The sequence below is a fragment of the Lissotriton helveticus genome, chromosome 5_1 (assembly GCF_964261635.1).
Source record: "Lissotriton helveticus chromosome 5_1, aLisHel1.1, whole genome shotgun sequence".
NCBI lineage: Eukaryota > Metazoa > Chordata > Amphibia > Caudata > Salamandridae > Lissotriton > Lissotriton helveticus.
Window position 1 is genome coordinate 226,160,897 of NC_136065.1, and position 27,855 is coordinate 226,188,751.

Sequence of the window (27,855 nt, forward strand, 5' to 3'; positions counted from 1 at the left end):
CCTTGGGCCTGTTTTGGGCCGTGAGTATGGTGTTATTAGCAAAATTAGCTCTAGCAGTGTCACATGCCGCATGGTAGGTTTTAAGAGCGGATCTGTAATTAGCTTTGTGCTCGGGGTTATACTTTGCACGCCAAATACGTTCAAGTTTCTTACAATTGGATTTTACCAGGCGTAAAGAGTCATTAAACCAGGGCGCCGGGGGGTGGTGAATTTGAGTTTTATTTTTTTGGGTAGGTAAGCAGGAGTCCAAGGCTGTAGTTAACCATGATGTAATTATGGGTAGCTCTTTAATCGTTATATTAGAACCTGACGGGATGGAGTTGGCCAGAGAAGAGTTAAATCTGTCAAGGTCTAGACGTTTCCAGTTCCTACTAGTTTTGTGAGTAAGGTCTGGCCTGGAGATGTCAGCTATACATATTTTAACAGAAAACTTAACTAAAAAGTGATCTGACCAAAGAACAGGGGTAGAGGATTGATAGGAAATGGTTGTCAGATTGGAAATAATAGGGTCTAAAAGGTTACCGGCCTTATGAGTAGGGTCGGAATTGTAGAGATGCAGGTCAAGAGCTTCAAGATCTTGTAAAAGACGTTGAGCAATAGCACACGAGACAGAATTAAAATGAATATTTAAATCTCCAACAATGGTAAAATTAGTAGATTGTGCTAGTAAAGGAGCAATGAGTTCGGGAAGTGCAGTAGCCCAACCGCTCACTGATCCAGGTGGACGGTAAATCAGGATGCCTGTTAAAGTAAATTGGGGGGAAAGAGTTAATTTAAACAGGCCCGCCTCACAGTCAGGGAAGTCGAGATCTTCCCATTTACAAGAGAACTCTCTTTTGTAAATAACAGCAATTCCTCCACCGTCTTTAAGCGCTCGGTTTCTCCCAACATAGGTATAATCATTGGGGAGGGCCATGGTGATATCTGGACCCGAGCTATCATTAAGCCATGTTTCGGTCACAAACAGAGCAGCAGGGCGATCTGACTCCAACAGATCGAAGATATCTCTCTTATGTTTGGAGAGCGATCTACTATTAATACTAATGAAGGTTAATTCTGAAGAGTGATTGTGTAAGGTGGGACGTATATTAGACGCAGGGGAGGGTAAGTTCCAGAACGAAGACGACATACTGTCAGTACTAGATTCAAGAGAGTCTAGGGCCAGGGAGCAGTGGGGGCACACAACAGGGGCATGTTGACAGTTTAACACAGTATGCGAAGGGCAAATTGATCCCCGCAACAGCAGGAGAGCGGATCTAGAGTATAAAAGAGGATTTTGTGCAGGGGGGCTGGGCCCTGGGCTTGTGCTGGCGCGGACGGGCGCAGACGGGCAGGACTTTGGCACGACTTCGGCGCGAAGTCGGCGCTCCCGCTGCGCTCGTCCGCTGCGCTTCCGCCATTGTGTCATTAAGTACACAAGAAGAAAAAACCACTAGACCGCTCACCTGCCAATTAGCCAGCAGGGCGGAAGTGGGGATGCAGGGCGGAAGTAAGTGAGCGCTCGTATGGCCACCGCCGCTGCAAACGGCACAAGCCGTGGCGGATCGGTGCCAGGAGCCGGGGACAGCAAAATTCAATTAAGATATGCAGGTAAGTTTTACAAAACGTTGCGCCAAGGGAGGCGATCACAAAATAAACGTTGCACCGAGATCGGCGATCAATAGCAGAGTGGAGCCGGTGTGCCCATTAAAATAGCACACTACATACAAGAGCGGTAGCGCTGAAAAGCGCTAAACCGCGATAGTACAAATGCAGTTTTAAAATGTTTTAAAATGAATCCAGTCACACACGAAGCAAACCAGCCTCTCTCACCAGCAGTTAGCCCCGGACTGACAGGAAACTCGGCTTAAGTAAGATCAGCAATATAATCCACTAGACCGCTCACCTGCCAATTAGCCAGCAGGGCGGAAGTGGGGATGCAGGGCGGAAGTAAGTGAGCGCTCGTATGGCCACCGCCGCTGCAAACGGCACAAGCCGTGGCGGATCGGTGCCAGGAGCCGGGGACAGCAAAATTCAATTAAGATATGCAGGTAAGTTTTACAAGACGTTGCGCCAAGGGAGGCGATCACAAAATAAACGTTGCGCCGAGATCGGCGATCAATAGCAGAGTGGAGCCGGTGTGCCCATTAAAATAGCACACTACATACAAGAGCGGTAGCGCTGAAAAGCGCTAAACCGCGATAGTACAAATGCAGTTTTAAAATGTTTTAAAATGAATCCAGTCACACACGAAGCAAACCAGCCTCTCTCACCAGCAGTTAGCCCCGGACTGACAGGAAACTCGGCTTAAGTAAGATCAGCAATATAATCCACTAGACCGCTCACCTGCCAATTAGCCAGCAGGGCGGAAGTGGGGATGCAGGGCGGAAGTAAGTGAGCGCTCGTATGGCCACCGCCGCTGCAAACGGCACAAGCCGTGGCGGATCGGTGCCAGGAGCCGGGGACAGCAAAATTCAATTAAGATATGCAGGTAAGTTTTACAAAACGTTGCGCCAAGGGAGGCGATCACAAAATAAACGTTGCGCCGAGATCGGCGATCAATAGCAGAGTGGAGCCGGTGTGCCCATTAAAATAGCACACTACATACAAGAGCGGTAGCGCTGAAAAGCGCTAAACCGCGATAGTACAAATGCAGTTTTAAAATGTTTTAAAATGAATCCAGTCACACACGAAGCAAACCAGCCTCTCTCACCAGCAGTTAGCCTTTCTTTCTGATCATATCCGCAATGACTGTCTCTTTCTCTAGTCATAAAATATTCCAAACTATGTGTCTTATTATTTTCTGTCAAGTCTGTGTAGCTTTTTATTTTCTGTTCTTCTTAAGACTTCTGTTCTTCTTGTCTCTCTCTTTCTCTCTGCATACCAGCTCCTTTCCTCCTTCCGCATTCTTTCCCCAATTTGCTATCTCTCCAATCATTTCCCTTTCTCTTTTCCTTTCACTCACTTCTCTCATTCCACTTTGCTGCTGTCCTACCTTGTTTCCCTGCTTTCTCTTCTTACCCAGCCTTTTCTTCCCTTCACCTCTAACCTCATTTTCCCCTTTATGTTTTTGTTTTCTCTCCTCTGGACACACTTTTTCTGCTATTTTCATGCTTTTTCTTTTTTTCTCCTGGTCACTGTTGTCTTCTTTACTTTGTCATCTTTCCTCACTTATCTTTCACTGTTTTTGCGTTTTTCTGACCCTTTTCCTTGCTCCTATTTTGCTTGCTCATATCTTTCTCAGCTTTGACCCCTTTTTCTGCTCTCCCTTTACTTGTATTATTTTACACGTTCTTCTGTAGTCCTCGTCTTCACCTCCACTGCATTATTTTAAAGATATTTCATTCTCCTCAGTGCATGTTTGCTCTTCATGCGAGGAATTGAATGAAATGCTAAAATAGATGATTCTCACTCTCCCCTTGTTTCATATCCATGCCCACTTATTGAGTTTCATTTTTCTCTCCGTCCTCCAACCTGTCTATTGTTTGTATGCTCCTTCTCCTGTTCACATTTTGTTTTGCATTTTCCTTGTTTGATCTTTCTAGAATGATTGAAGATCTAGGACTGTCCAACAAACGGCACTCCTTGGTGCAGACGCTTTCTGGCGGGATGAAGAGGAAGCTATCTGTGGCCATTGCCTTTGTAGGCGGGTCTCGGGCAGTTATTCTCGATGAGCCAACTGCTGGTGTTGATCCTTATGCACGTAGAGCCATCTGGGACCTGATCCTGAAATACAAACAAGGTGAGATGTCAAGAACCACACAGTTAGAAGGGCTCAGCAAAGGAGAAGGCCATCCTCATCTTGTACTGCTGTTGACTTGATATTAGTAGGGAGTCTCTCTGAGGCTAAAATGCAGAAGGCGCCTGGTATAACAGTAATCATTGAATGCAGCAATATATGTTACATAAGAGGAGTGGGGACAAGACTGGGCAAGTGCAAGGATTATTGGTGCCATAGGCGAATCTACATTTTGAGCAAACTTTTCCCAAAATGCTTATAGCAAAAATGTTAAGCCTCTTTGCTTGAGGCATCCCATGCCATGGCCCACAATTGCCCTCTTGTATCAATAGTACTAGCCGAACGGTTGAGTGTGAGTGACTGCCTCAGGAAGAAGGTAGATAAGAAATATGATGGTAGGAGGGGTTTAAATAAAGTTATGGATTAAAATCTTTGAGGGCACTACTTTTATGAGGGCTAAAAGAGAAAGACTTGTTGAAAGTTGGACTGAGACCGTCAACATTATCGGCGCCCTCTTGCTCTCCTTAACCTTTTTGTGCGCGTAAAACAGCCGCCATTTTGAACACCATGGCTTCCCTGCTCCCGCCGAGAGCCAGCGCGCCTCTCCCCCACTCCTAGCTTCGCCGGCATCCCCCGCATACTGACAACCCCCCTGCCTGCACCTGCCTGCACCTGCCGCGAATCATAAAACCCCTCTTCAGCGCTGCTCTGCGCCAGGCCCTCGTCCTGTTCCCAGCGCGGCACCTCCCTTCTTCCCATTTATGATCCCCGGCCCTTTGATGCAAACCCCTTTTCCCCGTGTGCCCGTTTGTCTTCCTCGTTCCCAGGCCGACACCCAGCTCTGCCGATACTGTTCTTTGCCCCTCCCCGTGCAATAGAAAGTTTCCCCCCAGCAAGGGATCCCCGGGTTGATCAAAGCCCCCCCCGCCCTATGAGATCCGATCAAACCCCACACACTCCGTGAATCGGCGGAATATCCAGCTGCGCGATGATCATCACCTGTTGTGAACGGGGCGGGGACTCCCACTGTAACCTTGCGTGGGAACGGGCTGGGAAGGGGGGATTCTGAGGATGTCTTTCCGTACATCAAAGTATCGACGAGAATGTGTTACATGCAATAAACAGATAAACATGTGTATAAGAGGCCAGGCCTCAGGAATGCAGTTAGAGCACCTCAGAACGATACCTTCTGTCCGTTTCGTTGTGTTCTCCTCCGGAGAAAATAAAAACCTTGTTTCCTGCCTTCCAGTCTCCAGCGCCTGCCTCTTCAATAGTTTAACTTCTTTGTGGGTTCAAGAGGCGACACCGCCGGGCAAATACTTAAGGATCTTATATTCTGGTTGGTAGTGCCCCCCAATTATTTTCTACAATTGGCGTCCCAAGCGTGGGGCCCATCAGCGACCCATGGATCCAGTGGGAGAGGTCCTGACGACAAAGTGAACGACTGCAACGATCGGGAACGCGTCTGTCCGATAGACCCTCGTCTGACAGCCGATCATCCGAACTTCACTGGTTCCGAACAGACCTCTCTCGAGTGATCTACGGTCCTGACTGGGAACCATCAGGAGTGCCGCGAGGATAACGGAGAAGAGAGGACGATCGGGCGCTGGATTCGGAAGACAGGAAACTGTCCATGCGGTCCGGGTAAGGTCGTGTAACCACGACAAATCGCGAAATAATTGCTTGATTGCTTGTTTGTTTAAAAATACTAGTATTGCTCTTTTTATTTATTTGGAGATTCACTGTCTGCAAACGGAGAAACAACGGGCTCTCTCTTTGCAAGCAGTGGAGGATAGGTAGGGCAGCAGCCGTGCTTATTTTTTCTCCCCCACTCAATAATCACTTGAAACTGAACTGTTGTTCGCAAAACTATTGTTTCCTGGAGATTCCCTGTCTGCAAACAGGGAAGAGACCACCCTTTTTGCAGATAGTGAAAAGGGTAGGTAACGCAGATCTTTGCGGACCTACTCATTCTCCCCATTGTTATTTATTGGTCTTTTGTTATTTTTGACCCATGAGGTATTCACTGCCTGCAAACAACGTAGAATAGAAATATTCTGTCCAGTCTTTGCACCTAGTGATAAGATAGGCAGTGCTGACTTTTTAGTCCCTCGTTACGAGCCGTCATGTCTGTCTTCTCCCCACTGATTAGTAGCCTGTTTAGCCCGGACCGCCTATTAGAGATGGACCATCCAGCCCCACTGGAAGGCACCCCTAATAAGGACATGTTCATGAAGCATGGATTGACCGCTATAGCCTATAGTAAACTATGGCATAAATATACAAAAAAGGGTCAAGAAAGTCAATGGCCCCTGATAGGATCCTTCGATGATGATAAAATAAAAACGCTAGAAACTGCCCTGGGTAAAAACAAGACAACACCTACTATGCTTGACAGCTTCGGCATGTGGCGAAAAGAAACTGAACAACGTAAAAAGAAAACTGAGAGTAGGTTGGAAAAAGAGCTGCGAAAAGCAGCCCACCTAGCTGCTCAGAAACTAGAAAAAGAGATAAAAGAAAGAGAGAAAGCTAAACAGAAACTAGAAATGGAAACGCCAAGCCAGTGTCCGGTTAGAACCCCCTCCATGCTCTACCCTGATTTACCCTCGAAACGACAAGCCAATGAGGACCTGCTGTTAGGTCCTCCTATCATCTACATGCCCCCTCCATATGCCCCTTCTCAACCCGTGGCGCAGCACGCGCCACCCCCAGGTACAAACGAAGGTACCGCCACAGCGTCGGCCCCAATGGCCTCTGTGCCAGCCGAACCCCTTGTATTAAAACCCGCATCAACAACGACGTTAGACGAGCATGAGACTCGAGGGGCTGGCTCTGCAAGAACAAACAGACTAGACAAAGATGAGCGAGCGGGGATCGACAAAATAGCAAGGACACTGGTAGAAAGGAAGGATGATGAAGAGTACATCACAGATATGTTCAGCTCGTATACAGGGAGTCACAGACGACATTTTACCGTACGACTGTGTTATCATGTCTTGAATGCATACGAGGACCGATATCGAGACAAAGGTCCCGAGAGCCTAAGGGCTCTGTACCGGAAGGTCGATATCGGGGATGAGGGCGAGTGTGATGTGTCGGACCTCCTTACGCGTACGCTTGAGGTTTTCCGCCACCTCACTGAACGAAAGCCGGGAGCTAAATCCGCAGCCCCCGTAGTGACCGAACCACCAACCGAGCAATCTAACACCATGATGCCGATACGTGAGGCTGCCCCTTACTGGGTTCCTCCTCGGGGTACAGGGACTCACGATGATGCAAACAACCAAGATGCGAAAGGAAGGGTAGTATACAACTGGGTCTACCAGCCATGGGACCGGCAAGAGATACTGACATTCCGGAAATCTCTACCCGACCTACGTAAAAACCCCACTGCCTTCTATACTGAATTGGGTACAGCCCTGGGTTCAACGATCATGACCCTGGCTGACATCGACTTGTTCTTCGGGTTATGTCTACCAGCTGATGTGTGGAAGCAAATCCGGAAAGTCGACCACCTTGAGCTGTTTGGACATACCTGGTCACAACTCGATGACCTGGACAAACAACGGGGACCAGGACAAAAGCCGTTGAAATCCATTCTAGACCTCCCAGATAAAATCGTAGAGAAATTAAAAACCCTAATCCCAGAAAAGAAAGTGGACTGGTCGATAGTAACAGCCTGTCGCCAAAAACCCCAGGAGGATGTATCGGAATACTTCTCCCGGTTTGAAACGGTGTTCTCCGATTACAGCGGCCAGGACATGACCACTGCAACCGGACACCATCTGTTTGTCCAGAATTATGTTAAGGGCCTATCATCGGAAATCTCCCAGAAACTACAGGCCAGCGAGAGTAGTTGGGCAGCCTCCAAACCTACAGCGATTCTCCAAATGGCCCAATATTATGAGCATCAGAAAAATGAAAACGATAGGGCGACAGAGAAAAAGAAGAAGGACTTAAAAGAGAGGGTGATGATTGCCAAACTGCAAGGGGTGACTATAGGACGAGACCAATACCGGGGAAACTACCAGACAAACGTCCCTAAGACTACATTTCCCCAGGACCGCACTCTGACTTCCTACAGTGGACGCACAGACCTTAGAGAAGACCAGTGCGCTTTCTGCAAAGGGACTGGCCATTGGAAATCCCAGTGCCCAGTTCTTCTGGAAATGATCAGAAACAAAGACCCCAGGGATGTAGCAAACGGACCGAGACCTAAGGGACAACAACGAGGGCCCCCAAATGACGCAACTAATGACAGATCAAACAGACCAAATATGTTCGACCGACCCAGGCAGAACCAATATCAACAATCTGACTATGACGACACTCACACCTTCGCATAGGACAGCCAAGGGCGAGGGAGGGATCCAGTCGAGCTCTATGTTGACCAGCAGGGCCCTTATGTCACTGCTAAGGTCCTGGGTACCAAGTCTCCATTTCTGGTAGACACTGGCGCAACACGTAGTGCGTTATCTAAACGACTGATTCCAAGGGCACCCTTGTCTGGCTCACTCATAACATCGACAGGTTTCGATGGAACGCCCTCCACCAACCCTTTGTCTGCCCCGATTCTCTTTGACGTAGAAAACAACACCACCGACACCACGTTCTTGCTTTCCTCCAATAGCCCTGACGCCATTATGGGACTTGACTTACTGAAACACTTCCGAGCGACGATTAGGTGTTCTCAAGATGGAGTTCGAGTGTTTCTTTACGACAACCCCGTTCTGCTTAGACATTGTTCCCCCCGACACATGTTTTCCATCACCGACGTTGACGCGTCCCTGCTTGACACTCTACCTCCGTATCTGTGGGCCAAAGCGGATTCGGACGTAGGGCGTATGTTAATTGACCCAGTGCACATTACTGTCCGACCAGACGCAACACTCCCAAAACTCCCACAATATCGGATATCGCCAGAGGGCGAGAAGGCATTGGTAATGATTATCCAGTCACTGATAGACGCAGGAGTGGTAGAGGAAGTGGTTAGCAACGTTTGCAACAGCCCTATCTTGCCCATTATCAAGAAGCAGGGAGAGGGAGATGAGAAAGCATACCGTTTCATCATCGACCTCCGAGAGATCAACAAAGTGGTGGTACCCCAGTACCCTGTGGTCTCAGACATCACCACCATCCTGACCTTGATTCCATCCACTGCCACCACCTTTTCCGTCATCGACCTCAAGAACGCATTCTTCTCCATCCCCATCCACCCAGACAGCCGATATCTCTTCGGCTTTACCCTAAAAGCCCGCTCATATAGGTTTTGCCGAGCGCCTCAAGGCTACACGGAAAGCCCTAGCATCTACAGCCAGGCCCTCAAAAGACAACTAGACCAAGTCCAGTTACCCGACGGGGTGGCGTTGGTACAATATGTCGATGACATCCTTTTGGCAGCCGACACCACCCCTCTAGCGGTTACCGCCACCATTCAACTCTTGCACTTCCTTGCGGAAAATGGCCACAAGGTCTCCAAGAAGAAGTTGCAATTCTGCCTACCCCAGGTCACTTACCTAGGCCACCTTTTGTCCAAAGATGGAAGAAAACTCACCCCTGATCGAATCCAAACCATTCTAGATACCTCTGTCCCTAAAACCCAGAAGCAGGTTCGCTCCCTATTAGGCCTCACCTCCTTCTGCCGACAATGGTTACCAAACTTCAGCCTCGTTGTAAAACCACTGCTTTCTCTGCTAAACAAAGACGTCCCTTTCCCACTCCCTTGGACTCCTGAGTGTCAAACTTCCTTCACAGAACTACGAGATGCCCTTTGCTCAGCCCCTGTCCTGGGTACCCCTGATTACAAAAAGCCCTTCTCCCTTTACACTCACGAAAGGGAGGGGTGCGCTTTATCTGTCCTGACCCAGGCTATCGGCCCTAAGCAACGACCGTGCGCTTACTTCTCTGCCACTCTTGACCCTGTCGCCAGAGCCTTGCCTGCCTGCCTTCGAGCTGTAGCTGCTGCTGCAGTCTCTATCCGACAGAGTGAGGGGATTGTACTGTCGAATTCCCTCACGGTACTGGTACCCCATGCAGTCGACACCCTCCTGAACCAAACCAAGACACAACACCTGACGAGTGCACGACTGACTGGATACGAACTGACCTTGCTTGCCCCCCATATCACCCTGAAAAGATGCACCACACTGAACCCAGCAACTCTGTTACCCTTGCCAGAGAACGATCCCAATGTGCACCCCGTACATGACTGCGTGACTCTTACGGACGAACAGACCAGGAGTAGGGTCGATCTCAGAGACACAGCTTTCCCTGACCCCGACGGGGAGTTGTGGGTGGACGGTTCTTGCATCAAACTCTCCGATGGTACCACTTCCGCTGCCTATGCAGTCACCACGGCTCGAACTGTAGTAGAAACAGCCCGCATCACCCAGCGATCTGCCCAGGCAGCGGAACTGATTGCTTTGACGCGAGCCTGCATCCTGGCAACAGGAACCACAGCGAACATTTACACCGACAGCCAGTATGCCTTCGGGGTGGTTCACCATTTTGGGCTCCTCTGGAGGGAGAGAGGATACTTGACCTCACACGGCACACCCATTTTGCACGGGGATTTAGTCTCCGCCTTAATCGAAGCTGTCCTCCTCCCCAACAAACTTGCCGTTATCAAATGCCAGGCACACAAGAAAGTGACAGACATTATTGGACAGGGAAATGCACTAGCCGACATCACCGCCCGAACGACAGCTGAAAATAGAACGACAACACATATGTACGTGACCAGGTCACAAGCAGAAAACTGGACTGACGCCAAGGACACAATTAGAGAAATACAAACGGCTAGCACACAACACGAATTGACTGAATGGACACGGGTGGGATTGAAAGACGATGAAGGCTGCTGGCGGACAAAAGACACGAACAGATGGTTGCTACCTGATTCGTACTTGATTCCCATATTAACCATGGCACACTCCCCTGCCCACATAGGATCAGCCCCCATGATCGAACTTGTCTCCAGGGTTTGGCACAATGACAAGATCCCAGATTCCGCCAAACGCCTGGTCCAACAATGCTTAATATGCCTGCAACACAACCCCGGGAAAGGAACTGTAGTACCCCGGGGGGGATTTGGGGTCCCAAACCACCCATTTGAAGTCCTGCAGATGGACTACATCCAGCTAGACAGATGCCAAGGCCTGAAATATGTACTCGTCGTGGTGTGCGCATTTAGCAAGTGGGTGGAAGCATATCCAACCCGTGACAACACCGCTATGGCCACTGCAAAGGTTCTGTTAAAGGAGTTTTTCCCCCGTTATGGCCTCTGTCGTGTTTTATGGAGTGATAATGGCCCCCACTTTGTAGCCAAAGTTATCCAGCTCATCCTAAATGGGCTGGGTATTAAACAGAAATTCCACGCAGTCTTCCACCCTCAATCTGCTGGGCTCGTCGAACGACACAATGCCACACTAAAGCTTAAACTGGCCAAAATAGTGGCTACGACGGGCCTGAAATGGCCAGACGCCCTCCCATTGGCATTGCTATCGATGCGCTCTACCCCCACCCGACATCACTTAACCCCTTATGAAGTTGTCTTCGGTCGACCCATGAGCGTCTGGTCTGCCCCGAAACCAACTTCCATTCATGACGTTCCGGATGTCCTAATGTCTGATTATCTGTACAAATTGACTGAAACTTTGTCTGTCCTTCATCAGCAGGTGCAGCAGGCCATCCCCGATGCTTCCAGGGGTCCGGGTCACGCCATCCAGCCGGGGGACTTCGTGCTGATCCGAAATTTTCAGCGATCAAAGAGTTTGGAACCCCGGTGGACGGGCCCCTGGCAAGTGCTGATCACCACTCGGACCGCACTTCGAGTGGAGGGGAAGAAACACTGGCTGCACGCTCATCACTGCAAAAAGGTCTCTCCAGCCCTGGCCACGACAGACACCGTCAACACCCAAGAAGAGCTCCTGAACCAGGACCGACCATCGTTGAACTGCTACCCTGATACTGAGACACTTGAACTTTCAAAACATCCTGACCCCACTGTGCCATCTCGAGAAGGGTATTTCCTGCGTCGAAAGGAGGGAGCTTCGGCTAAGTAGGCCACGGACTAGGTTAAAGGATCTCAGAACGGTGACCCAAACTACCAAGGGTTACCTGGAGAGAAGCTAAAACTAAGTCTGTGGTCCTGCCCACTACCGAGCACCTTGAAGACGAAGATGATGGAAGCGCCAGATAAGAAGATGATGGAAGCGCCAAATAAGAAGCCGACGAAGACAGCAGGAAATACCCACTACAGAAATCCGAGAGTAGACAGACTCCATAGCTCAAAGACAATTGCACTCTTCATCGTAATCCTCCTCTGTTTTCTCCTCATGACTACGCTCTGGATTATGAAAGAACACGCACCTGCTCACGAAACATTCCTAACCACTGCTCAGCCTACCACCATGAAGGAACATTATCTAATTTCGCTCTCTCCTCAACTAAGAGAGAGGCGAAAGGAGTTTTGGAACAACTCTTTCGTGCAGCTACTTCACCAGCACAATCTTGCCACCAATACCACCAACTGCTGGATCTGTGGGTTGCTACCCCATGCCACTGGACATTCAATACCATTCATCCCTTCACCCTTCTCTGTCCACGGCTCCTGCCTTGCCTGGCTGATCCTCCTGCAAGAGAGCTATACGGGCAATGCCACCTCCAGCAGAACTGCAGCACATTCTTCTCATGGGGCCGGGCGAAACAAGACAAAGACACACTTCTGCCCGCTGACCCCCAGCGACTCGAACCAAATGGACATCCCGGCTAAAGAACGAATCGAAATGCAGGTGTTCAACAATCCAACCAGACCCACCTTCTCCTATCTGCGGAAACGAACGGCTGCCACTCTGACTGTGGCCCTGACGGTCATCAACGTCACAGGCCACATGTGTGTAGAAGGACTTGGGACACAGCTGGTGGGTCGCAGCGCTTGCCGCTTTACCAGAACTCTGGATTCCACGGATCCACCTTCCTTTGTGTCATCCCCAAACATGTATTTCATCTGCGGCACGAAGGCCTACACCTGGCTCCCCAAAGGCTGGGGGGGCGCTTGCTACATCTCCTTCGTCCTTCCTCCAACTTATGTGGCCCCAGCGAATCACCACAGGCAAAAACGAGCCAAAGACGTTGAGCAAGCCGACTCAACAGGGGCGCAGTTCCTCGATGCTATGAAAGGACTCGTCCCCCTCTGGGGCCCGATGGCAAACAGCCGTGCCATCCGACATTTGACTCAGGCAGTCGAGACAACCATGAACATCACAGCGGGCATCTTTGCCAACAACACTGCCGAGCTCCAAGCGGTCCGTTTGGTGGCTCTTCAGAACCGCCTCGTTCTAGATGTGGTTCTGGCGGACCGTGGAGGAGCATGCCGCATTATTGGGTCCAGCTGTTGTACATACATACCGGACAACTCACCCTCAGTGTACAAAGCCATCGAACATCTTCACAGACTCTCTTCGGAAGTTCACCAAGAGCAAGAAGAATGGTCGCTTGGTGGTTGGTTCTGGGACACCGTCAAAAGCTGGGGCTGGAGACTGCTCACCATTATCATGATTCCCGTAGTTGTAATATGTGGCCTATGCTTAGGAATTCAATGTCTGCCACCTATGTGTTCTCTATGTGCGAGTTGCATTTTTTCCAAAACTGTGGACATTGGAAGCGAACATATGAGAGCATTGTATGATACCGAAGTTAGGAATTTGATGAAAATTGACATTGAGTAAAGCAAGGTGGCTAGATATGTTGAAAAGGGGGGACTGTTGAAAGTTGGACTGAGACCGTCAACATTATCGGCGCCCTCTTGCTCTCCTTAACCTTTTTGTGCGCGTAAAACAGCCGCCATTTTGAACACCATGGCTTCCCTGCTCCCGCCGAGAGCCAGCGCGCCTCTCCCCCACTCCTAGCTTCGCCGGCATCCCCCGCATACTGACAACCCCCCTGCCTGCACCTGCCGCGAATCATAAAACCCCTCTTCAGCGCTGCTCTGCGCCAGGCCCTCGTCCTGTTCCCAGCGCGGCACCTCCCTTCTTCCCATTTATGATCCCCGGCCCTTTGATGCAAACCCCTTTTCCCCGTGTGCCCGTTTGTCTTCCTCGTTCCCAGGCCGACACCCAGCTCTGCCGATACTGTTCTTTGCCCCTCCCCGTGCAATAGAAAGTTTCCCCCCAGCAAGGGATCCCCGGGTTGATCAAAGCCCCCCCCGCCCTATGAGATCCGATCAAACCCCACACACTCCGTGAATCGGCGGAATATCCAGCTGCGCGATGATCATCACCTGTTGTGAACGGGGCGGGGACTCCCACTGTAACCTTGCGTGGGAACGGGCTGGGAAGGGGGGATTCTGAGGATGTCTTTCCGTACATCAAAGTATCGACGAGAATGTGTTACATGCAATAAACAGATAAACATGTGTATAAGAGGCCAGGCCTCAGGAATGCAGTTAGAGCACCTCAGAACGATACCTTCTGTCCGTTTCGTTGTGTTCTCCTCCGGAGAAAATAAAAACCTTGTTTCCTGCCTTCCAGTCTCCAGCGCCTGCCTCTTCAATAGTTTAACTTCTTTGTGGGTTCAAGAGGCGACACCGCCGGGCAAATACTTAAGGATCTTATATTCTGGTTGGTAGTGCCCCCCAATTATTTTCTACAGACTAAAGCCACTCATGCATTTATGGTTACATGAAGATATCTGAAGAGACATCCTGAGAAGAAATTGAATGAACCACAAAACACCGCTCGGCAAACTCACTACAGATCGTCCCTAAAACAAGGCAGTAGACCCATCACTTGATTCAGAAGACCAACCCACTGCAGAGAGTTGTACACTATCCCTTAAAGGAGAATTCTTCTTCAGCCTGCGTCCCATAGGAGCACGGTTAAAGTAATATTCGACAACCCAACTACTACAACATGCACTTCAGCCATTCCAGTCCAAAAACGGTCTGACCAAAGTGACCCATTCAGTATTCACATGAAACCTAGACCATTGCAGAATGCATCTAGCAGCACCACTTTAAAAAACTAATTCCTGCCTACAAAATAAATTAAAATCATTGTAGTTCGTCATTCATACTAAGTGATAAGCCACATCACCTCATATTTACAACACAAGCTCTGCCTCACAATCCAGTCCAGTCCAGTCATCGAGCCACCTTCATCTTACCTCACTTGCAAAGCCATTCGTGGAGAAGCCACCACCACATCATGACAAGAACACCATTACCCATCTGAGCTCCAAAGCCATCTTATGATCCAACAACCAGACACTTTTAAACTCCCCACAATTAACTTTATTCCCCTATAACAGCCACCCTAGCATACTCCTTGACGAGCTCCATAAAGCCCCCAAGATACAGCACTTCAGAGAAGCACTCTTGACCCACGCCTCCCTCCACAGTGTTTGGATGGCCATGAACTCTCCTTACTCAAAGGACAGGAAGGGTCCCAAGAAAGAGTTCCAACTCTTTCAAGAGCAATATTGCCTACCCATCCACCCCCAGACTCCAGGAAATTACCTATTCCAAGAAGTAGGAGATGATTCAAAGAAGGGGCCTTATTTATGCAGTTATACTGTATTCTTCTCCCAATTTACCTATCACGGGACAGTGTAAGGCACCCAAAAGTGTCCTGATGAGTCCTTTGACCAACCATTAGGCTAGGAAAGCTGCAGCAAAAACATGTGTATCAGCGAAGAGAGATGAGGTTACTTCCATAAGTCCGTGTATTTACATCACAACAGCTTTTAATCTTGTAGTACTGAACTACAACACCATTAAATCCCTATGGTATAATCACTGGATTCTTTTTCAACACGTAGGAGACCAGTACAGGAAATAAACATCGAAGTTTGTTAAAAATATATGCAAATAAATGTACATATTTATCTAAGTGCTTTGGATGAACCCACCAAGCAACTTTTTTGGTGGCAAAGAATGCCCCCTGTGTTAAAGCATGCCACTTGAGTGGGCAAAAAGAGTGCATCCTTTTTAAAGAGAGAATTCATTACTGTCCATTCCATATTTCAAAATATTATTCCTGTACAGGAGTAGTTCAGCATACGTTTAGTGTTCTGGGAGGAAGAACTGGACTGTCCTTTCAAAAAATGTGCCTCATTCCAATTTGGTTAGAAATGCACATGCCATAATACTGAAGCGGCCTCCTCTCTAGTGCACACTTTTGATAGGCCAGCACATCGACTCATTTTTCTGCTGAAGCAACTTTTAGGGGTACTGAATTGTTGATAGGATTTTCCCACATCACTACACTCCCTTAACATGCCAATACACTGACTGAGGAATTTTTCAGTAGAAACAGGGAAATATTGGTAATTATTAAACATTAATAGAGAGTTTGGCATTCTCTGGCTGGTGCCACCACATAGTGGTGCAGCAACTCCTGTGGCACCCAGTTTCTCCCAAGATGGTGATTTTGTCTCTGCAGGAGTACCGTCATTGTGTAAATGTTTGTCCATGCCTGGGGTATGTTGGTTGTTACTGAAGCTACTGATAATGCCTCCCTCTGTGCGTATGGGAATCCAATGAGTTTTTTTCAGTGGGTCCACCTGAGGGATATCATTTATATATGAGAACTCGGTGTGTTATCAAAACCTACGAAAGACCGTGACATTACAGATGACTGTTTATACCCCCTCCACAGGGCGTACCATCCTGCTCTCCACTCACCACATGGACGAGGCGGACCTGCTGGGAGACAGGATTGCCATCATCTCTCATGGAAAGCTGATGTGCTGTGGCTCACCCCTGTTCCTGAAGAGCACATATGGGGATGGCTACAAGCTCACACTTGTCAAGAAGCAGTCGGACACCAGGCAGGTTTCAGGTATGTCTCTACAGTCTGGACCAGAAAATAGGTGTATCTAGCCTAACAACCAGAAGACACTTGATCATTCATTCCGATGCAGAAAATGTCGGTTGCTGGTGCCCAGACTAGTTTTTTTGACAGGGACAAGATGTATATTCTCTCTCAAGCTTAACCAGTTTGCCGTGGCTGTGATTTCGCTGCAGTGCGGCACTTCTGCTAAACAGGCGGGGCCGCGTCGGCCATTGGACGTGCGCAGCACTACGAAGGTAGTGCTCGCGACGTCCAACGGCCGACGGCAGCACTTAAGGGGTTAACATTAGACAGTGTGAGCGTGTTTGCATTTGTTATACGGACATTGGGGAATGGTACATGTATACATTAACTGTTCTAGAGAGCAGGCATGTGATGCAGACCTTTGTCAGGCAATGTGCAGATGCTTATTCAGTGCTTAGACAATTTCCTGGAAAGGTACAGCTTTGTATTTAGTGTTTAGATAATTTCCTGGAAGGCTGCTGTTGTGTATCTCTATCTACGCTTTGTACCATCGCCAAGCAGAGAGCACGTGCATTTCTATTTTCCAGATAGTTGCTAGGCTGAGTGCAGGAATTTATGCAACAAGAATCTGTCGTAAGTGTGAATGTCACCACTAGTTCTACCACTTCATGGTTCAACCTGGAATGGTTTTAAAGATTGGAAAAGCAATCTCTGGGTGTTGACACAGATTTAGATTCCTATGCCCAGTGTGAATCACTCTATTAAAAACACATTGTAATTATTATTAATAGTATTAATTCACCATAACTGACCTAAATACCACTTCAAGTAACTCCCAAATTCAAGGATTACACATTTTAAATAAAAGTTGCAAACTACAAAGCTAAGAGCTTCAGTACCCAAGGTCTTGATTTTGGATGACTGCTCAATGATAAGTTACAAAGCTCTGACTACTTTTGACATTCAAGCACAATGCATCATCCTTTGGCACGTGGGAGTGGCTTTTCCTGCTTGATCGAAGCATTATTTAATTTAATTTGTTTTATTTAGTCACAAGTGGGCTAGCGACATCCTTAACATTAAAACATTAAAAATCACTTTTTAAACTATAAACAGCATGATAAAATACGTTTTTGGTTATTGGACTTGTACAGGAAGGTTTTTCATTGGTTTAGACACCTCAAGACTCAGAAGAGACCTTAATGCAGGAGGCGTGTTGACCAAACCAGGAACTATATTTCACAATTCTTGAACATCTAAAGTAAAATTTAGAAACTAGGGCTGGATGGGTAGACAGATTATAAATATCTGATACTTCCTGTTTTTGACCAATCAATCATCTTATCAGCCTTAAAGCAATCGTCACACTAACCACTATTTCGAATCTTCCTCAGAAGACCACAGAAAGTCAGCGCTGATCTTTTTTTGTTACAATTTTTTATTGACATTTTGAGAAAATTACATCATAAGTACAATAAAGTTAATAATAACTTACAATTTGAATATGAATAAATATACGAAATATATGGGAAAGAAAAGAAAAAAAAAGGCATATATGACAATTACTAAGCACCAATAAATAACACAACTATAAAGATAAATAGCAAGGTATACAGTTGAATTAATATGGTGTGAGAGACGTTAAATATTTAAATAATGCAAGCAACATATATAAGAATTATAAAAGTCTTAAATAATGAATCCTATGTTAACTCAATAGATATATAAATTGAGTATATAAATTAAGCATTATATATAACTACAAATATAGAAAATAGTACCATAACAAATCTCCTCAGTCCTTGGAGTAATTCTTCTGGAAAGTCGAAAATTGTAAAATATATCAAGAAAAATGTATTGAATAGAATATAGAAAAATACTTGATATAAGAACTAACAAAGCGTATCAATAGAAGTTATATGAAGAGAAATGAGAAATGAGATGTCAATAAAATATATTATGAATAAAAGAGAATTAGAAAAGATAGAATAATAAAATAATAATACAACACAACTACAAGTTAATATAATAATAGGAAAGCATGAAAATCAGGGGTGAAAGGAGGGAAGGAAAAGAGAAAGAGGGGTATATAGTCCAATGCAGCGCTGATCTTAAAGTGTGGCGGTGATCTGTTTGAGGTGGGGGGCTCGTCTCTGCTTGCAAGCAGCTGTGTTATGCCAATGCTGAAGCCTGTTAGCAACACAAGGGGAGCTGTACGTGTAAGGTGTTTCTTTGGACACTTTGAATATATAAATCAGTATCTCTGGACCTGTTCTTAGTTCCCCAACTACAACCATCTGATAAAGGCAAATTTGACTATATACAGCTTCCTGGACGTTCATACTTAGGCCTCAGGCATAATAGGACTGGGAGATGACAAAGCTTTCTTACAGAGGGATGAGAACGTATAGTCCTATGACCTCAAATACACCTTAGCCCTTCAGTGTGTGTGTGTGTGTGTCTGTGTGTGTGTGTGTGTGTGTGTGTACGTGTGCGTACACACACTAGGACATGTAGATCTAAATAGCAAAGGAAGTTTGCCTGCAGTGTTTGTAGAATGTCTGCAAACATTTGAGTAAATGTATGGCACAGCAGTGCTCAAACACCTATACAATCATGGTGTTAAATGACAGACCCATGAAGAACTCAATAAGTAGTGTAGTCTCCTTGAAACACTTCACCGCTTCTGGTATCTGGTGCCGTAGTTTTACCTTTTCTGGATAACTCTACAAAGACAGTTAAGGATCTTTTTCTTGCACCAGTTTTAGTGAGAGCAGTATATCCCCAGGATCTCCTAAGGATAGATACAAAATACAGAGCAGTATTAACAAATTCACAACACGTGGCTGCATCCTGCTGCAGATTCATAGGGGCAGACATCCTAAGCATGGCATAGAAAACCCTGGCCACTCTGAATTTTTTATCTGGCCTTCCTTTCTAATATTGTACTCCTGGTGGACTTTACGATCTGTGAACCCACTCGATGTGCTTCATGCTTTGTGTTCCATGCCACTGGAGCATGGAACACAAAGCATGAAGCTAGTGGATGGAGCCAAAGTGTACTCCAGCAGTCAGTGGTGGGTAGTGCCCCTCTTTGTCCCCGGATGTTTTGCTCCCTGTAACAATACTGAAGACCAGGTGAGCCTCCAACTTTTTAAAACTTCTAACTATCTCAGCATGGAGTAACAGAACAATCTAGTTCCTAGTAATTTAGGTATTTCACTGCAAAGCCCCATGCTGTTTGCTCAGGGGCAGCAGTTGCTACAGCATTTCTCACCATGAGTACTACTCATGAACCACAGTTTGTCCAGGACCGCAAGATCAGACCTCCAGGGATACTTACTAAATCAGAAACCAATAATTACAATCCCTACAGAGCAAGGGAGACATGTTGAAAATTGATATGGGAAAGTGAACATCTCTGCAGCTTTTGCTCCTCCAAATGTCAGCAGGATGACACGTATTATGATGGGGTGCTCTGTGTGAGGATTCACAGAGGTAATTAAGGGCTAGATGTACTTGCCTCTTTCCCCGGCACAAACACTCTGGGTGATTGCAAAATAGGATTTTCTTGTGTACAAATCCAATTTTAGGAGTCTGTAAACTTTTATGAATGCCAAAATGGGATTCCCAATGAAATTCTGAGGATGTTATTGGTGTATTTTACAAATTGGAAATTGATATTGCAAACATCTCAAATGTTGCCAACTCCCAAGATGGGGTGGTAACCAATGGCAAAAGGGAAGGGTTCCACTTTGGACCTTTTACCCTTTATGAATTGGGGTAAAATCATCTATCTGGGGAAGTAGGCAGTGGTCATTTAAAAAAAAAAAAAAAACATATATATATATATATATTTTTTTTGTTACAAAAGCAGCCCAGTTCCCTCGTGCTGCTTTTTAAAAACTATTTTCTTTTTTTTCTAAGCCTTGCAGGCCACCATCCCCATGATTGCACCAATCAGAGACAGTCGTCATTTACGACTTACCTAGTGAATATTAGTTAAGTAGGTCGGCACAGGCATATGTTTTCAATAGGATGTTCAGTGGATTAGTCCTCTTCACAAGCTAGCTAGATAGTGCCCTCCAAAAAACGAATGTAAACCGATTCGACAAAGTAAAGGTAAGTATCATAACAGAACATATCTTTACCAAGGTAGTAGACCGTTTTATCATCCTGGGCCATCGCACTGACATACGCGCAATTAACTTCATTTAGCTACCACATCATCCTAGGAGCCAGTAGTGACTCAATTATTTATTTGTGGAGTTTTGTAAAACAATACAAGTAAGCTAACAGTACTTCAGAGCGGGAAACAGCCTGAACTACGAATCCTTACAATGAGTGAATTAAACAACAAATCCTTAACCAAGACATTTAACAGAACCACAACCTCATTAACCACTACTGTTCACGAACAACGACCACCTGAACCACGACTTACTAAAGGCCTAGTCTGATATTTTTATACTCTTCATTGCCACACCTTTGCAGGACGACTTCACTTATAGGTGAGCCAGAAAAGTTGTATATTTACATGTATCCTGATGCTCATGCAGTTGGTTCTAATCTCTGTCTTAAGCTCCAAGACATTCCAAAACCTTGATCCTTAGGCTCTAGGGATCTTTCGCATGAGTTGCAGTCCTGATCACTTACGGCGCAAGTTCTGCTGAGGGTAAGAGTAGAAAGGTACAAAGTGGAGATTTTCATTGGTTGTGAACCTCCGTGTTACCTTACCACAGTGGTTTTCATGTTCTTGTGATATATTTGCTACTTTCTGAAATGCAATCCGTGTGTATTGTGATCCCTGCTTCAGTATGAATACAAGTGTCTGGCATGCCTTTGGTTTGCTGCACGTTCTTTCGTTCTTATTGTAGATTCAGGCCAGACAAACAGCCCCTCTTCCTGTTCGGAGTCACGCGTCTCCCAGTTCATCAAGAACTTTGTGACCGCCTGCCTTCTCATCTCTGACACCAACACAGAGCTTTCCTACATCCTGCCCAGCGAGGCTGTGAAGAAAGGCTGCTTCGAGAGGCTGTTCCAGGTAACACCGGAGAAATGATGCTTTTACAGGGTCTGTCTCCAGATGTCTAAAGGATCGATCAACAGTAGAAAGTGTCTGCTGCAGCTGCTGAGAGCTGCTGTTGAGTCAAATGCTGTCAGTTAAGGTCATCTCTGCACTTTGAGCCGCTGTATGGTCACCAGCTAGGTGCAACGTTGTACAATTGGTTGGAAAATTCATGCATGAACTACAGAGTGTTGACACAAATATATTTTTTGGTGTATTGAAGTAGCCACAACATGGACAAACGTATGAAACCAAAATCAAAACTGTGACTTGGTTTTCCATATACGACTAGTGAATGGCTTTGCTTAGAAAGAATGCCTGTTTTCGTTGCTACTAAACAGGGTATGCCAACTTCGGACTTGCAACTGGATGAAAACCATTCTATAAAAAATTTCAGTCCAAAGTAATCACATTTTAGTGTGACATGAGCTGGCAGAAGGGTTCACTCTAACTGAAAAGCCCACGCAGCACAAAGTCACAATAGATAAGCTTTCAAGCTGAGGATTTGAAAAGTTGTCTTTAGTTTCATCATTTAAAAGCTAACTGCTTTAAAGTACATATTTTATTTTTGCTTGCCAGTCACGCATATCTATGGTAAGGTCCAGTCTGGGGTAAGCTTTTCATGTAGAGTGAAAAGGTCTGTTTCATAGTTTGGATATACTGCTACGTAATGGCACCGTCAACTGACTAGAATTGTTCGCTCAGAATTTGGGAGGCACAACGTATTGGCAAATTGATGATAATCAATTTTTAGCTCCTGGAAATCGGATGTATTGAACTATCCTGTTTGTCTTTAATCGTTATTGAGGTTTCCTTGTTGCAGTCTTCTGTCCTGTTCGTTTAAAGTAAAGAGAACATTACATACCTAAGTCTTTCTAGAAGTGTGACATATGCAGACACACTCTGGATCTGAGTTATTTTGCTTTGGAGAAGACTATGCTAATTAGATAAAACATAAATTGTGTGTCATATACAGGAGAATACCAGAGGCCTATTTAGAGTTTGGCAGCCATGGGAAAGCCTCCAAAAAAATCACAGAGGTCTTGTACCTCTTAGTTACATTGTCTGGGTGTCTATGCACTCTAAATTGAATGCCCTGGACATCCTCTGCTTTTTTGCAGATTTTCCATATCAGCCAAACTCTAAATCGGGCTGTAAATTCCCTAAAGACAACCTTCCAGGTCCTTATTTGCAGGAGAGTTCCATATCCCTCAAGGGAGGGGAGAATAAGTCTCTCATGGAGGTGATTGTAGGTGAGCATTAAATGTAGAATCTTTAAGCACGCTAGTAATTCTGTGGGTGCTGGTGGGTGGCGAGGTATTGTGTGGGCCTGAAGAAATCTGAACTTCTAAGATAAGGAGAGGTTACTGGTGGCAAAAGAAAGGCACTCCTTCTAAATGTCTACCTTGAGCACCCACCTTAAATTAGTAAGATTTATTGTGTATTCGACCTAATGAGCTACAGCCTCAGTTGACCCAGGGTGTTGAAAGCTGATCTTCATAAATGTAAAAATACATTTTATTTTATTTCAGACTTTCCTTTTGACATTTTTTTCGTGCGAGTGCCAACAGACTGATCCTTCTGAGCTATTGGGCCACCTAGAGTGAGATACCATAGTTTTATACAGTCACTTTATAAAGCATAAAACTGATGTCCGTCTCTTAGCTTTATTATTTATAGAGCATAACTGCTACCCTAAAAGGGTTGTCTTTGTGCTTTACAAATGCAACAGTTCCTTTTCAGTAGAGCGGGCATTGCCAGACGCAATCGAGTCTTCCAAGCCTCCTCTACCAGATAGAATTCCAGGATGTTTTCCTGTTATGCTGTTGCTTGCCTTCATCATTGTCCCCCTTTTCTCCTCCATTCATTGTTCTTTTTCCCTTTGCTTCCTTTACAGCACCTGGAGCAGAACCTGCCAGACTTGCATCTCACCAGCTTTGGCCTGATGGACACGACGCTGGAGGAGGTATTCCTTAAAGTCTCAGAAGAGGACCAATCCCTGGAAAACAGTGATGCAGGTAAGAAACAGTTCACATCACGCTGAGATGGCTCTCTTTCTTGAGAGATAAATGCTCTGTCTAACTATCTTGAACTGGATCATGGACACTGTCCAGTGTTTGCAAAACAGAGGTAAGGACATCCCTTGTTTTGAAGGCAATGGTAGGGCCCGTGTTGGTGATCATATTGTGGCAGAGACACGTGTCTAGAGATTTACAGCACTAACCTGCACCAACTTTGGTGAACCACTACAGCTAAAATTCAAGTAATCAATCACTGTAAACTGCATTTACCACAATACTAAGGGGCGAACTGTGCTGGGGTGTGAGGCAGTGTGCTCCCATCCCCCTTCATATTGTGGTCCATCTATGTCCTGCCAGCACATGCCCTACCTAAGGCTCCAGACAAAGTTACAGAGATAGTGGACAGAAATAGGTGTTTTAGTGATTGGCTATCCTCAGACCTTGCAAAAAGTTAGGGCTTTTGTCCAATATGTATCTAGTGGTAGATAACCATTTTCACAGCTTGTGGTCCAAATTAAAATAACCCTTACTGAAGAGGAGATCCAACAATAAAGAAATGAGATGTTATGGTGAAAGCAACACATTTAAACTTATTTTATTGTTTAATCTGTGCCTCCTTTTGATGTTATGAATATCAACCCCATGAATATCAGCCCCACTGAAAGCTGCTTCAGGTCACTGTGCATTGTTGAGTTGTGAACAATAAATTACAGTTAAGTTTGGATAATGATTAAGGGAATGTCAAAAGGACATTGAGAGAAAAACATTTTTTGCAAACACAGTAAACACTGTATGGCTCAGAAGGAGGGCGTCTATCACATCTGTGAGCTTCAGGCTGTATTATTTATTGAATACCCTGTCGAGTGAAGATACTCAATAAGGTACTATGGAAAGCACATAACTTCAAATGTGCCATACAGCATGTTACAATTTGGAAGATCCTAATTTTCCAAATCTTTCTAAGATGCAATTTTCATAAGAAGCTTCTTCTGCACCTCACAACCCCCCAGGAATACCTCTTAAGCACTCCCACAGGGTAGGTGGCCTGCTCATTTAAGCTACACAAGTGGGAACAGATTATTCACAGATTCTCTCTAGTTAGTCTCTTCTTTCAAGAGTGTGGTGATTTTGGGATATATGCACTGGTGGTGTTTTTCACACTACTTAGTCACAAAAGTTAAATATATAACTACTGAATGTGTTGAGGTGCATGCTAATCTTGTATTAACTCTTGTTTAAGAGGGTAAACAAATGAGAAGAATCCGAGCTAAGTCTATAATTGTGATGGAATTCACAAAACTAGTGCCACAAAATGCTGACTTGTAACAAATATAACAATCAGTAGAAAACGGGGCACAACTGTTCATCAATGAAGCTCTTTACAATCTATCATTTTTCTTTCTTCAAGAGAATGGATTGATTTTGCTTCTTTTAGTTTTGACACTTGCAGGTAGTGGAAGCAGTGTTGTGTTTTTTTGCATGCGGTCACAGAGTAACATTGGCAACATGTGAACATTCACAAGTTCTGCAGTGGTCTGACTCCTGTCCAGTCTTGTGCTAATTATAGGTGGCCCTTCTTAAATTCAGGATATTTTTATTGTCCAGAGCGGGAGGGTCACCCCGTCATATAGACAATGGTCTGTCTATTATGTTTGTAGTACGTATATTATGGGTATTAAGAGGGAAGCCTTGCCCCAGACTTCATACTTCATAGTCCCAGATCTCCGAAAGGTGCATCAGTAGGGAGAACTCTACTATCCTGCAATGGCTTCTCTCCTGCGCAGAACATTTGGAAAAATTATTTGAAAAAAAGATACTTGACAAGCTTTGTTCTCCAAACACTGAAAATGTTGTGCACCTGTCCACAATTTCCCCAAAATTTGGAAGTTCACACCGGCTAGTGTAGGAAATGAAATAAGAATTGAGTGAACTAAAAATCGACCTAAATTAAGTCCAAATAAAGCAGGACAAAAGCTTTGAAATATATTCTTTCTACTGTTCACATATCAATGCGAATGAAAATGACACTTATCAAGCTGAACTAAAGAATAATACCCTTCTGTTTGTATTGCAGATATTAAAGAGTCCAAAAAGGATGCTTTCCATCTTGCTCCCCAGATGTGTCCCAAGCCCGATGCCAATGGGGCAACTCTTCAAGAAGAGGCGGCAGTTGCTTTGGAGAAGTCGCAGACGGGTAACCGAATCTATGGTTCACCGCTGGTGCAGGCCTCACCGTGCTCCTCATCCTCGCTGGGCTCCGTACGTGGCGATGAAGGTGGGGCTTATTCCGAGTTCTTTGGGGACTATTCGCCCCTGTTTGATAATCTGCAGGACCCTGATAACTTCAGTTTGCAAGGTTGGTAATGCAGCCATGCCCAGGCAGAACCTTTAGTTTTTGCTATGATGTGATGCTTGGTACTGTTTCCCCTCTGTCTTTGCCAAATTGCAAATTAGTGTTTTAGATTTTGGGCTGCACAGGTTCCTTAGAATTTTCTGCAATATATTCTCCTACTTGCTTTGCTGTCTTTATCTAAACCTGTTGTTTTGTGTTGTGAGGAATAAGCTTTTGGATGTTTTGTTTTATAATGTTCTCTGTTTGTTGAAATTTTGGGTCAGTGTCTGAAAGATTGTTGGGAAGTCTGAAAATGAGTTATAAAGCAATGAAATAAACCTAAAACCTGTTCCTCTCAGAGGAGGGCATTGCAAGCCGCACAGTAGTTCCACTTGGCCATTGGCCAAGTTCCTTTATAAGGTCATGTAACTCTGGGGTGACTTGCAATATCCTTATAATGTACGGCAGCGGGTAGTTCATTCCTTATAATACATGGTCAAACCATCACCGTTCCCACAAAACGGTTTAAATCATTGGTGATTTGCCGATTCAAGCTCATTTCAAGCAAAAAAATAAAAGTAGAAAATGTACTGTGGAATGAAACATACCAAAAAGCTGTTTTTCCAAAAATATATTGAAGTCAGTTTAATGTAATTCGGATTACAAAATGCTGTGGCTCAGATTGTGTTGAAACTTATTTCCTCCAATGACCTATACAATGCAAAAACATGTTGCCATAAATATCTTCTTTCTGCTGATCATTTTTTCATTTTAGAACATATCTGAAGAAGGAAAAGCCAGTTCCCATTTCCTTGCTTTAACTGTGGCTATAAATGTTATGTTAATGAAACTGTTTGACCGCAGGAATACCTGGAAGTGTCTTGGTGCTAGCTCAACAAAAGTAGGCTAGGTTTCGGGAACCAATTAAAAAAAAAAAGGCATTTTTTAACTGTCTTTCTGAATGCTAATAAGCTAGGCATGGCTTTGATATTGGGGCAAAACCAAAGGGACGATGGACGGAGTGTTGAACATTGTAAACACTCACCCCCAGTCAACTGATCTGGGTTTAATCCATCATCATTCTTTAGCTCACTCCGCCACCCCAGTTCAGACATGGCTGACCCTGTGCCTCATGGGAACAGTCCAGCCCGAACTGCCAAGCCAGGTCTTCCCTGGACCGGAAGCAAGCATCCTGGGACCGGTTTTTGGCTAATCAGCCGTCATCAGCCAGGCTATCTTGAATCCAGTGGCAAAGTGAGCAAGGGACCCACGTCTGGGCATACTTGGTTTACCTCTGGGTAAACCAAAGGTATCGCTTTGTTTGCCCTAAATTGGCAGGGTATGCCCAGACGTGGGTCCCTTGCTCACTTTGCCACTGGATTCAAGATAGCCTCACTGATAAGGGTTATGAACCCGAAACCGGTCCCAGGATGCTTGTTTCCGTTCCAGGGAAGACGTGGCTTGTCAGTTCGGGCTGGACTGTTCCCATGAGGCACAGGGTCAGACTGATTTGCATATGGCCATGTCTGAACTTGGGGTGGTGGAGCGAGATAAAGAATAATGATGGATTAAACCCAGATCAGTTGACTGGGGGTGAGTGTTTGATTTGCTCAAATACTCCGTCCATCATCCCCTTTGGTATCGCTTTGATGTTGGGGGGCAGATCATTCCAGATTCTGGCAGTGCAAAGCACAAAGCTTCTCCCTCCCCAGTTGGTCCTTTTGATCCTGAGAATAAATAGTAAGATTGTTTGCCCCGAAGGAGCGCAGATATCGGGATGGCTCATATTTTTTAAAACTATTCCTAAAGTAGTTTGGCCCACCTCCATGCATTGCATTGTAAGCAATGCAGAGACTTGAATTTGGTGACCCGCCTTTCATCCTGGTTGCTGTTGCTGACAG

At 45.6% G+C, this 27,855-nt stretch overlaps 1 protein-coding gene across 1 annotated transcript in view; it reads left to right on the forward strand.

The window, feature by feature from the left end:
- Positions 1–27,855, forward strand: part of ABCA2 (ATP binding cassette subfamily A member 2) — a 693,258-nt gene that overhangs the window by 463,869 nt on the left and 201,534 nt on the right. Inside the window, exons 23-27 of the mRNA XM_078642051.1 lie at positions 3,525–3,721; positions 16,375–16,557; positions 21,411–21,577; positions 23,499–23,619; positions 25,697–25,978. Of these exons, the coding sequence (XP_078498177.1) occupies positions 3,525–3,721; positions 16,375–16,557; positions 21,411–21,577; positions 23,499–23,619; positions 25,697–25,978 (950 nt within the window). The remainder of the gene's footprint in view (positions 1–3,524; positions 3,722–16,374; positions 16,558–21,410; positions 21,578–23,498; positions 23,620–25,696; positions 25,979–27,855) is intronic.